The 13,832-nt window shown below is 36.0% G+C and overlaps 1 protein-coding gene across 3 annotated transcripts in view; it reads left to right on the forward strand.

Moving 5' to 3' along the window:
• The window catches only part of HECW2 (HECT, C2 and WW domain containing E3 ubiquitin protein ligase 2), a 369,280-nt gene that overhangs the window by 329,761 nt on the left and 25,687 nt on the right, over window positions 1–13,832 (forward strand). For all 3 annotated transcript variants that reach the window (XM_031960290.1, XM_031960289.1, XM_031960291.1), the window contains 2 exons: window positions 8,620–8,772; window positions 11,928–12,026. In XM_031960290.1, the coding sequence (XP_031816150.1) occupies window positions 8,620–8,772; window positions 11,928–12,026 (252 nt within the window). The remainder of the gene's footprint in view (window positions 1–8,619; window positions 8,773–11,927; window positions 12,027–13,832) is intronic.

Consider the following 13,832-nt stretch of genomic DNA (forward strand, 5'->3'; position numbering starts at 1 on the left):
ATGTATATATATATGCATGTATAAATATGTATATGCATGCACATATATGAATTTGCTGATGGGCAAACTCAGTACATTGTCAGTCTGTTGCTTGGTATAATCCAGACCATTGGAGTCCAACACTAAATAACAGTTCTTCCGCCACCCTCCCTCCTTTCTCTGTAGCCCAAACCAAATTAAAACGTAATTGGAAAATGTTTGACATAAATAAATAAAATTACAATATAAGTAATTTTTTCTAAGTCAACTTGGCAGCTAGAGATCTATTTCTATTTGAATTTGATCCACTGATCTAGAAAATAAACATTTTTCATACATTTTGATTTCGTTTTGTTTTTCAAATTAAGATGGATGGGGGCAGCTATAGAACACCAGACCTGAAATCAAGAGGATCCGAGTTCAAATTTGACCTCAGACACAACACTTCCTAGCTGTGTGACCCTGGGCTAGTCACTTAATCCCAGTTGCCTCCGCAAAAATTAATTAATTAAGATGGATGAAATGTTATCCCTGAAAGACTAATCATGTCACCAAGGCATGCCTGGGGCATTATTTGGCTTGTGGGAATGAAACATTTGGAAAGCAAATTATTCTTCAGTTTGGGTTTTATAGTAGATATTGAACATTTTAGATCAGTCAAGCAATAAACAAGCATTTATTAAAGTTTTGCCGCTCAGATACAATTTACAAAGGAAGTGGGATTGGGGTAGACCTATAGTAGCAGAGAGGGAAAATACTGTAGATAGATAAGTAAATTCAATTACTTCAATAAGCAACTTTACATAAGATAAGGAAATTAAGCATATAAACAAATTAAATACTGGAGAGAAGGCACCAAAAACTAGAGCAATCACTCTTAAAGGTGACACTTTAGCTGAGCCTTGAAGAGACTTGCAAGTTGCAAGAGCCAAAGCCAGAGAGGAAGAACATTATAGGTTCTGAGGACAGCTTTTTCAAAAGCATTGAAAGTGGGAGATAGATAATCTTGCACAGGGGACAATAGTATAACTAAACTACTTTGTCTGGGTCTTATAATATAATAGGCTAAAGCCAGATCAGATCAGGAAGGTTTTAAATGGCAAACAGAGGAATTTTAATGGCCAATAAAACTTCTGGCACATTAGTGAATGACATGGTCAGACCTATTCTTTGGGAATATCATTTTGGCAGCTGTGGAAAAGATAGATTAGATAGAAGAGAGGCTGAATGAAGGAAGACCTTTTAAGAGGCTATTGCTATGTCTAGTTAAGAAGTGTTGAAGGCCTAAAGTAGGGCAGTTGCTATGTGAGGTAAGTATATCTCTTTGTTTTGTGCCTTGCTCAGTGTTAATAACAATCAATCTACAAGCATTTATTAATTGACTTCTCTATGGTTGCATCTGCCACAGGACATTTTTACATACATATGGGAAACACCTTGTTTGAGAAAAGCACTAAGCTTATATTATTTAAACTTCTTGATCCAACTAAATGACTGTGAAGATCTGTTCCACTGTAAAAGTCATATACTGCTAGTTACTTCTTCAAGTTTTCATTAAAGAAATCCATGACATTCAGGAACAAATCATTTTCATAAAGAGTCTTTAGAGATGAAAAATAGAGAGCATTGGATTATAATCCTGAGATCAGAGTTCAAATCTCAGCATTTCTGTTTATTGTGTGACCTTAGTCAAGTCACTGAACATTTCTGTAACTCATTTTCCTCATGTGTAAAAGAAGAGAGTTGGGAAAGGTGATCTTTGGGATTCTTCTCCAGTTCTAGATTCATGATTTTAGGAGCTCATGATGATTGGTGATTGCTGATGTCTTCTCACTTGTCTTTCCCCTTCTTAAGTAGAAGAATCACTTTTAACTGTTCTCATTCTTTTGGAATCTTCCCCTCTTTGAGGTATCTATCCTGAAAATTATTCCATCATACCTTTAAATTATCACCTCCTAACCATTTTCTTCTATATACATTTAATTAGATTCAGCTGTTTTCCACAACTTTACTTTAAATAATTTTGCCACTACCTTGCATTGAAGTTGTGGCTCTCCAATGATAAATAGAATATGCAAATTTAAAATAGACTTCACTTCCTAGAACTCCCAGAATTGTAGGCTCAGTCTATAAAACAGTTACATTTTCTCTTTTTTTCCCCCTTGTCTTTAGGTACCTCCCACCCTCCCCTTGACTGATTTTAATATTGTTAAATTTTAATTAAAATATTTTAGTTGTTCACTTGTTTCAGTTATATCTGACTCTTCATGATCCTGTTTGAAATTTTCTTGACAAGGATACTGAAAATGATTTGCCAGATCATTTTACAGATAAAGTAACAAAGGCAAATGGGATTAAGGAACTGCCCCGTATCACATAGCTAGTAATTTTCTGAGTCTGCATTTGAACTGAGATCTTCCTGACTCCATCCCCAGAATCTATCCATTGTAGCTTCCACTTAGTTAAAATTAGGACTGAACCCAGTTATCTGTTGGAAATAGTGCTTCCAGATTCTTACTGATATTACTTACTCTGATTAATAAATACATTCGAACTGTGGTATGCAGATAAAGGGCTGAAAATGAAGTGAGGAAGATGAGTTCAAATTCTAATAAACACTAGCTGTATCCCTGTGGTTAAGTCACTTAACAGCTCTGTGCCTCAGTTGCCTCATTTGTAAAATAAGGAGTATGTACTTGATGTTCTTTAATTACTACTATGAGTATGACTACAATGGCAGTGACTAAGATTACAACTAATACACCTATATAGCATTTTAAGGTTTGCAAAGTTCTTTTCAAAAATTATATCCTTAAAACAATCCTGAGAGATAGAAGATTATCTTCAATTTCTCCAAGCTCTAAAGCTATGCTCCTTTGACCCTTTAGGATCTGTATTTCTAGGAGACTAGCAAGTATAGAAAGAAAAAAAATTGAAAAAAAAAGTTTTAGCTAGCTTAGGTATGGAACAAAATGTTTGTTGAGAGAGAGCAAGCTGTCCTTGAAGCTGAATTATAAGGGATACTGTAATTTATATTTATGATAGATTAGAATCAAAGGAAGGTTGAAGCAAGATAAATGATAGAAAAAACCTTTGCAGGGTGGCTCCAGGAGGCATTTAAGTTGAGATTTTGAATTCTCAGAGTGTCACAGATGCTTATATTAAAAAGAAATTACAAAAATGCTTCCAGAACCACCAAGAATTTTTCAGTTGTCAGTATCACCACTCTGACTCTGATATCACTACATCTGCCTACAGACGACTGTTTTTCAGTAAATTTGCATCTGCTGCTTACCTCTTGAGTAATGTTGAGGCTTGAACTCAGAGTCTGTAAAATTTGAGTTTAAATTTTCCTTCACATACCAGCTCTGTGGTCCTGCACAGTGCATCTGACTCCTCTCTGTTTCCTTATCTGTAAAATGAAGGGGTTGGGTTGAATGATCTTAAAGCTGTTTATAGCAACTGAGTTAGCTGAACAATTTCCTTTTAACTCTGTTGCTTGATTTATTGCAAAAGGATAAGTAGTCATCTGAGTTGGTCATAGTTGGAAGTTTTATTCATGCACTAAAGTTTCCATTCAACTTAACAGGTTGGCTGTCTTTGCCAGGGAGCACAGGGGAACTGGAATTATGCAGTGATCTGTAACTAAGTCATCTTGACAGAACATGGTGGGAAAATGTGCATTATGCTTGCCTTGTCTCAAGCTCCCACAAGCATACTAGCAATTGCTTTGTGCTCATAAACAGTTAAGTGCCACATGTTCTTCCAACATATTTTTTTTTGGAACTAAAGACCATATATTATGCCCTAAAGAGTCAGGGATGTGTTTGCATGGAAAGGCAGAGAAGGTAGCTTGTGGTCTTGTGCTTACACCCTGGATGAGCCTTTTTCCTTCTTAGAACCCTTTAGCAACAAAGGTGTAATAGTCTGGAAAAGGATCATCTCTTTTCACCTCCTCCTTTTCCCTATTATGGCCAACCCTGTAAAAAGGTGCCTTTCTTTAAGATGAAGAATGAGTTCATTATTAGTCATGTATAATCAAATGATGTCAGTCACTTAGCTTGCAAAGCCATGTTTCAAACAGGGAGAGGATGTGTGCAAATAATTTTAGTTTGGGGGTTTCAGAGCAGTCGGACTCCAGGCCACATTTCATTCTGTTAGGCTTCCCGTAAGATGAGTAAAAGGATGCATCTAAAGAGGAAGAGAAACTAGAACTTTTAACATTTACAAAATGAAATGTAATTCTTCATGTTAAGCCCAGACTGCCTCTGGTAATCCTGAATTTGTATTTCTAGTTTTTATTGATACTAATAGCTCATATGTATATGGCACTGTGTAGTTTACAAAGTATTGTCATCAGAAGACCCCTGGGTAACACTAGTGTTAAATGCTATTCGCCCCAATTTAAAGACGAGAAAATTGAGATTCATAAAGGTTGACAATAGTTAATAGCTAGAGTCAGAGCTCCAACTCGTCAAGAAGACTTGAATCTAATCTCAGACATTTATTAGCAATGTGATCCTGGTGAGCAAGTAATTTAGCCCCAGCCTGCCTCAATTTCCTCATCTGTAAATTGGGCATAATAATTGCATCTATTCCTAAGGGTTTTATGAGGATAAAATAAGGGAATATTTGCAAAGTACAGTGCTAACTTTTAAATACTTTATAAATCATAGTTATTACTAAACCGTGCTGCATATTCTATATAAATCCATTTATTATGTTATCATTAACATAATTTGTAATCATTATTTGTAATAACAATAGGGGGCAATGTGGCTAGATGGAGACAGCACTAGACTTGAAGTTTTCCTTAGATTTTCTTCAAACTGGGTTCAAATCCTGCCTTGGACACTTAGTACCTGTATCATCCTCACCAAGTCACCTCTCAGTTTGGACTTCAGGGTCCTGAGGAGGTGTACTCAATGACTTCTAAGTTCCCTTCTGGCCATATTTCTATCAGCTATCACCTCATGATAATAGCCAATATTTAAATCACACTGTAAAGTTTGTTAAATGTTTCACGTACATTATAAAATATAATTCTTGTAACATTGCTCAGTTTCCTCATTTATAAAGTAAGAGGGTAAACTAAGATGACTCCAATATTTTACACAGAGTCTAGCATGTAGTAAGTGCTTAATAAATGCTTGTGGGCTTAATTTGCTCTATAGCTCCTTACTATTCTAGGTCTGTGACCTTGAGATCTTATTTATAGTCATAGATTTCCAAAGAAATAAGCATTACAGACGTTATTATCTCCATTTTCCAAATAAGGAAACTGAGACAAAATTCAAACCTTTCTCTTCTGATGGAGGAATATGCCTTTGTTCCATTGTCCTACACAGTCCCTCCTAAGCAAAAGGCTATAAATGATGATTCCTTCTTAGTAATATTGGCTTTAAACCAAGTAATGACAAGCTGACTTACTGTATTCTTCAACATTTACCTTGGCTAAAGATATCAAACCCTGCTGAGGAAAGCATGAATCTCAGCTCTGATTTGGTCTACTAACATTATGCCACAGTAACCTGCTAGGTCTTTTTAGATAATTCAGTAATTAGCATCCTGCTTATATAACTGTAACAGGGTGAACTCAATAGTTGTGTGCCTCCAAACTGATGTAGACCAGCTAAAGAACATTTTTTCTGTCTTAAAGACAATATCTAGCAAATGATTTTCAGAATTTTTTTTGTTGTTACATCATTTCCTTTGCATTTATCACATGGATGTTCCATTTTCAGTGATTCTTAGTTGGGGGGGGGGAAACACATCAAGCCATCCCAGAGCCCCCACATTTTGTGTGGTATGTCAAACAGCATAGTACTACAGTGATGTTAGTCAGATGCCTGAATAACACTTCCCAGAACTTAAACCACACTGCTACCATAGGACATCTGCATTTGGATGTTCTTCGTTGCAGCTGTTGTGTGGCTACATGCCTGCTGTAATGAGCTTCTGAATTTTGGTGCCAAGGATTTAGCTGTGGAACCAACCCGACTGGCAGAACAGGAACGCAACAAATGATCCATCTGATATGAGTCATATTAACTCTTTGTATAAAAGATGCTGTTGAGAAAGGATAGAAATAGCCTAGATGAAGGGCTGCTCTGACATATTTGTTCAGTTAAATATGTTGGAGTAGTCATCTTGCTCTTCAAACTACCCTCAAGTTTTGTCAATATTTAGGATGTCAAACACAACTAAGTACCACTTGCTTACAAAATAAGTGTTGACCTCAGTGGGAATCTGTGACTAATTCCAGAATTAAAGAATGGATAGATGAAAACTTGCCTCAGAAAAAAGGATAGTTCATCTTGGTTAAACTGTTATTAATGGCTAAATTGGTTCTCTCTGGGGGAAAAAATGTTCTTTTTCATTTTGCCCCATTTGATTTATACTCTGACCACAGTAAAGAGACAAAACAAAGAAGCCAGTTTTCAACATTTTAAAGAGTTTATTTGAATGTTACAAAGAACTAAGCTTTTAAGGCATATTCCAGTTATGAGATTTCTGCAAAATACTGTTTGTTTTCTTTTTCTTGGGGCAGTGGTAAGTAGCAAAAACACCTCATGCTGCTGAGCTTGTATAGCTCCTCAAGGAAAATTGCAGTCCCACTCATTCCTTCATTGATTTATTCAGCCAACATTTTTTGAGCACCTACCTACTTACTCTGCATGATACTCTGTAAGATTCCTAATAAAAATGCAAATGATGTTCATTTTTTTTTCTTTAGAAAGCAACAAAAATTTCTGTGAAGATGGTACCAGAATAAAGTCAAAGGACAATGAGCTCTGCTGATGTTTCAGAAATAATATGACAGCTAAATTTTAAGCAGGAAAAAAATGACTTCATTTTACATGTTAACCTCCTTTGTGCAAAGACAATACTGCATAAATTTGTGTAGCATTTATGCATTTGCTTCATGTTCAGCATGCTATATCCTGTATGTGGTGTCTCAAGATCCTTGAAAGCAGAGACCATGTCTGTTGAACTCAACTTCATATAGTCTCCAAAGCAATACCATACAGAGAGATTTAATCAAGACTCTACATTAGACATATGAGCACATATGAGTGGACTTTTTGTTCTCTTTATCTGATGCTTTTCTGAATTCTTTTTCCTTTTCCTGAAGTAATGTAACCCAAGAGATTGAGCTTCATAATAAATAAAATGAAGGAACTGAATGACTTTTTCTGCTCATCTTTCCACCATAGGCCTTTCTCCTTCCCAGTTGTGCCACAGTGAATTCCTCAATGAGGCTGTTTTGTTACTTGGTGCCATAGCCTACTTCATGAATAGTATTAATAGACCTGCATCCTCTTTTTTCTTCTCCAGTCTGGTAACTTCAGCCACAGCAGACTAGTTGTTTCATTCAGACCATTGCAATCTCTTCACTCATCCCTTTGAAGTCAGCAATGTCACCCTAAGCCTACCAAAATCATCTTCTCCACATTCCACTGTGACACTGCTTTCCTCACACATAGTTGTTCTAATAGAATGTTATGGATCAAGTTTGAGATCTTCATCCTCCACTTCAAAAACACTTTATTAGGCAACAGCCTAGCACTTCTCATCTTCTGTGTCTTTTTCTAATCCCCAGGCTATCTCTAACCTTGTCTCCTCTAATTTGCTTTAAACCTTGATCACTTGAATCCAAACATTCCAGTTCTTCTTTGATCATCTTCTCAGGGTATCCTTTGCCTCTGAAATTCCCATTTGGCCATTTGTCAAGCTCTCTCTCTCTCTTCCTTCGCCAATGAGTAAAGGTGAAAGAAGTTCTTCATTCCTTAGTGGATGGGAAGTTTCTGAAATGTCAGGCCTGGTATAATTTTAATTTTGATTCTGTTCCTCTCGTTATATTTATGCCACTGGGCGAGCCATTCCCTTTCAAGCCTCCATTTTCTCATCTATAAAATAAGGAGTTTGTACTGGATCATCTCCAAGCTCAAAGTCTATGGTCCTAGAATATAAGGGCTCCATAATGGCCTTCCTCAATAATTGAAGAGAGGCTGAAAATCTCTCCCTACCTTTTCACAATTCAAATCATGTACTTTATCAACTTCAGTTCTTTAATTTCATTAATGTGAGTGCTCACTCTATATACATGGATCACAATCCTGCCATATCTTCTCAGCCTGGGAGAAGCCATGAGCCCTACATAGAAAACACTTACCTAATATGCTTTGAAATCCTCTTCTAATTCTCTTTAATTTCTTGAGGGACACCAAGGTAGCATCAAGGCAATCTGTTGTCTTTAATGCTCATTCCCCACCTGGTCAGTACCACTTTCTAGCCATACCACCTTCTTGAATAATACATTTTGTTATTTAAGAGTTTCTGAACATAATGTGAATGACATCATTAATGGGTTGTTTCTCTTGTGTATTTACCATTTCCTTATGTTTTCTATATATTATACATCTATCTGAAGCATTGTTTTGAGTTCAGCATTTGAAAATTGGAAGTGCAGCTGTTTCATGAGGCCTCTGTAGTTCTTGATAGAGTGACTCAACTGCCTTTGTGTTCCTTAATAGATAATTAATAAGCATATCTTGGTGATGATGAATTATGTAAACTGTACTTGCTACATTTAGCACTGGGTGGGAAAAAACACTAACTTTTTGTTTGTTTTTATAGGCTGGATTACAGTGGACCTTCTAGAGAGTTTTTCTTCCTGGTATCCAGAGAACTCTTTAATCCATATTATGGCTTATTTGAATATTCAGCTAATGATACATATACAGTACAAATAAGTCCCATGTCTGCTTTTGTAGACAATCACCACGAATGGTAAGTTTGTGGGGTTTGGGAAATTGTGCTTTCCTCCATATGTTCTAATTTTGTTCAGATACAGATATCCACTTTAATTATTGATTAAAACCATAATTTTGCTTAGAAATCTCATTTGATTCTTTTATGGTTGAGTTTAAATACATAGACATCCTCAGCATATTGAATTATTATTTTTGTAAGTCAAATTTTAATTAGGCTGCTTGAAACACAGAACACATTATCTCTGAAAAAAACATGTTATAAATTATGACAAGTTTCCCAGGCTAGCTTACAAAAGATTATTTAACCAATTACTCAATTGATGTAGTACAAAAACTGAAAGCAGCATGGCTTGGCGGATAGTGTTAGCCTGGGAGTCAAGAGGCCTTTTCTGTCACTTACCAATTCTGATATTTATTGTCTTTGGTTTATGTTTTTTGTTGTAATTCTACAAGACTGTATGTTGCAGAGTAGGAGCCTGCATTGGCAGCGAAGATTTCTCAGTAGAAGTTCATCACACAAATGAAATCACAGGTCTGATTTAAAAAAAAAAAAAACACAACTGCAAATGAAAATGTTGAGTTCTTCTGTGCTTCATCAGCCTTGAAAAGGGCAGGGAGTACCTTAGGAAATTAGCCCTGGGAAGACTCTTTAGGACAGCATCTGGGGAAGTTTGACAGCCAAAGGATTAGAGCTGGTCCAGCATCTACAGATGTAGTTAACTATAATTAATAAACATTTATTAAATGCCTGCTATGTCAGACCTTATGTTAAGCTCTCAGCAAGTCTACATACTAATGGTCAAGCAAAGTAGAGGTGAAGCAGAGACATTGGGAATTCTTCAGCTGAAGGACCCACATGTGCAAAAATGTTTGTAGCAGCTCTTTTTGTGGTAGCAAAGAAGTGGGAAATGAATAAATGCCCATGATTTTGGGAATGGAATATTATTGTTCTATTTAAAAAATGATGAACAATCTGATTTTGGAAGGACCTGGAAAGATTTATATGATCTGATACTGAGCAAAACAAACAGAACCAGGAATATATTGTACACAATAATAGCAAGAATGTGTGATGATCAACTATGAAAGACTTGGTTCTGCTCAGTGGCTCAGTGATCCAAAACATTACCAAAAGACTTTGGAAAGAAAATGCCATCTGCATCCAGAAAAAGAACTGTGGAGACCGAATGTAAATCAACACATGCTGTATTCACTTTTTTCTGTTTTTTTTTTTTTTTCCTTTCCCATGGTTTTTCCCTTTTGCTCTGATTTTTCTCTTCCGACATGATTTCTAAAGCAATGTGTACTAAAAATAAATAATTTTTTTAAAAAAGGAATTCTTCAGCTGACTAAGATGTGGGGGAAGAGAAAGGATTATAGGCCCAGAGGAGAGGTCCCAGAGTTGGTGAGAAGGCACTCTCAGCAATGCCAGCAAAAATGGCATTAATGATGGGAAAGAATGCCATTAGGAATGGCTAGTCATTACAAATGCTAATTTGTAAATCAACAGTTTCTAAATTGAGCACTACTTTCATAAAATCTTAAGAAAAAAAGAGATATTTTATAATTTCAGATTAAGCTTGTTTTTAAAATTAAATTATTTAATTTCAAGATATTTTTTCCTAATCCCTTCAATCACGGACTTTAAAATTGTCAAATCATCAATTTTTGAGAGTGCTTATTTGTTTTATATTGGGCACAAGAGATAAAGTATGAAATAGTCCTATACTGAGAGAATATTCATGCCCTTTTTTGTCAATATCTTGAGAAAAAATCTAATTATGGTTTAGAGGTTAATTAATCTAATTATCACCCTAACATCACGTTAGCTACCATTTGCAATGCAATCGCTGGTATCTACTAAACATTTGGGGAGAGGAACATAACTTTGATAGAAGAAACAACAATGGACAAACTGTAGCTTTTAATATATCTCATATCAGCTGCTGCTCAAGAGACTGACTTTGGGAAACCATCAAATTCAATTACTGGGAGCTCATTGATTTTGAAATATTGATCTTGAAATAAAGAGAACTGTAAGAGTATTCATTTCAGTCAGTTAAGTGTATAATATCAGTTATTTTCAACAAAGTTTCCAAAATAAATCAGAATGAATTGTGCCTTGAGATATTTAGAAGATGCTACATTGTCTGTGGGAAATCCCAAAAACTTCCATAGGCAAAAATTTTCATTGCCCTAAAGACTGAGAGGATAACCATCATAATTACAGAGGAGGGAGAGAGAGAGAGAGAAAAGGGGAAGTTCTGCCAAGTAAGATATTTAGTTGTATACTAGAGTGACAAAGAATGAATTGGGGCTATAGATACAAGGAAAATACAGCTAGCATCAAAATGAACAAACTAGAAGCAAAATCAGTACCACTCTCCCTGTCATAGGCTACCTTAAGTGGTAACACCTTAACATCTTAAGTGGTAGCCCTCAGGGATTTCTCACAGATGCCAAAGAGCAACTTATGTTGGCAAAACAGATGATGAATGTGGAATACTATTTATACTACAAAGTCTTTGACTATTCAGTAACAGGTAACATTTATAAAGCGTTTGCTATGAGCCAAACACTGTGCTAAGCATTTTAAAATCATTATTTGGTCCTCACAACTACCCTAGGAAGTAGATGCCTTTGTTATCCCCATTTTACAGATGCAGAAACTGAAGCAAAAAGTGGTTGGTAACATACAGCTATTAAGTGTCTAAAGCTAGATTTGAACTCAAGTCTTCCTGACTCGACACCCAGCATTCCTTCCACTGAGCCACCTTGCTACTCAAATAACAAAGATAATTAAATCAAACAAATTTGACTTGGTGATCGATGTGTGAATTATTAGCCTGATGTAGGCTTGATTAGTCTAGGACAGTGGTTCTCAAACTTTTGTTCTCAGTATCTTCATGTTGTTAAAAAAAACTATCGAGGATCTGTTCAAAGAGTTTTTGTTCACATGGGTTATATTTATAGCTGTTTACTATGTTAAAAATAAAAAATAATTTTGTATTTGTAGACCCTCTGAAAGGGTTTCAGAGACCCCAACAATTCTTTGGACTACACTTTGAGGACCACTCGCCTAGGATATATATGAACTCCTTGTGTATGTAGAACCATTGAATAATTCACCAACCCAAGTGATGTGATCTGCTTCCTATTTTTCTTGTTCAGGTTCAGGTTTAGTGGTCGAATCCTTGGCCTTGCACTGATACACCAGTATTTGTTAGATGCCTTCTTCACACGACCATTTTATAAGGCACTCCTCAGAATGTGAGTAAAAGTATTTTGATTGGTTTTTTAATCAGCATGGAAAAAATACAGTATTTCCTTTTTTTGAAATGGAAAATTCCTGTTGTCAAAGTCAGTGTTTCCCTATCTGCTAACAATCTTCATTGTGCCCTTGTTTTTATAGCTGCACAAATTTTCTGAAACTAAATAAGTTTTGAAGTTTTGTTTATTTGTCTGACTATATTCTCTTCTTTTCCCCCTTTGTTTCTGGATTGCATACAAAATCTTAGTTTTGCTATCATCTTCTGAACCATTTTATCTTTCTCATACTTGGTAACACATGTTTCTTCATAACAATTGTACTTCAAATGCAGCTTTGGAATGCTTATGGCATTAATTCAGATTATTAATAGAATAGTTGTGGGTTAGTCTTTATGACTCACAGAGTCCTCTTCCCTTTGAGATGGATTTTTATGCTTCACATTGATGCAAACTGTAAATTACTCTTGGCTCACTTCTCATCTCCCATGGCCCTTTCTATGTCTTTGGGATACCCTGCTTGCTCAAAGCTCTCCCTTTGTGAAAGGAAAGTTAAGATTTATGGAGGGAGGTACAAATAAAACTTCCATGGGAAGTTTCAGTACTATTATAAAAATGAAAGACTGCAGCTAGCAATCTTTCTTTGGAGCAAACAGCTGGTTCTGTCCTATAAAAAGCAATACATTGCAGGGCCAAGCACAAGTAAGAAATATTTTGTTCTGCTTCTGGGACAAGTAGAAACAACATGAGGAGATCCTAGCAGAAAACTACCAACCCATACTCTTCTTCACCTTTGACCATCAGTTCTATCCCTATATCAATTTAACTTCTCTAGTAAATCCCTGACACTCGGAAAGAGAATTTCCAATGAACAAAAAAGGAAATAACCACTGGAAAAATGCTCTAATACCCAATAGGAAAAGGTAGCCTTGAAAGATTGTTGATTGTTGAATTGAAGACATAGTATTTTCTTCTTTTCTTTCAGCATCTTTTTGAGGATGGACTGACATTCCCAGAAGCAATATGAAGCATTGCTTGCTTATTATTCCTTTCAAACATCCTTTACTTCATTCAAACTGGCCCTCCATCTCCCATCTCAGTGACTTAAAGTCAGTCATTTCTTACTTCTACCCCTTAAAATCTTCCATTTCCTTCAGAGATTGGCCCAGGCTTTACCTCCTAAATAAGGCCCTTTCCTGATCTCAACAATTGCTGGTACCTCTCCTTCCCCCACAAATGCATATGTTGTCCTTCACCCTGTACTTCATGGAATGTCAACTGCTTGAAAGTGGGGACTTTCAGAGCCCCCCAGGCTAGCACTTTGTAGGTACTTAATAAATGTTATTTGATTAACTAATTGATTTTTACTCTAGCTTCCTATATGCCCTAATGATTTTGCTACTCTTAGTACACTTTCCACATTTCAAACTCATTGACTTCTGGCTGGATGAGGTCCAGTTCTTAGTCTCTCTATAAAATGAGAGATCAGTATTGTCAGATTGTATGGTAGAGTGGCAACAGTCCTGGATGGGTGATAGGAAAGCTGGATTTTAGTCAGGATTTTGCTGTTAAGTATCTCTGGGTGAGAGTACTTCACTGAATCCCTCTTGAGTCTCAGTTTCTTCCTCCATAACATAAGAGCATTGAAATGGAACATTTTTACAATCCTGACTATCTCTAACCTCTATAACCTCTTCAAAGTTTCTTAAGTTTTTTTCACTAGCTCTGTTTTAGACTCTAAATAACAGAAATCTAGGAATCACTGTTGCTTAATTCATCTTTTTTCCTAATATCTGTCAATGTTTACTA

Source organism: Sarcophilus harrisii, chromosome 3, assembly GCF_902635505.1.
Source record: "Sarcophilus harrisii chromosome 3, mSarHar1.11, whole genome shotgun sequence".
Classification (NCBI taxonomy): domain Eukaryota; kingdom Metazoa; phylum Chordata; class Mammalia; order Dasyuromorphia; family Dasyuridae; genus Sarcophilus; species Sarcophilus harrisii.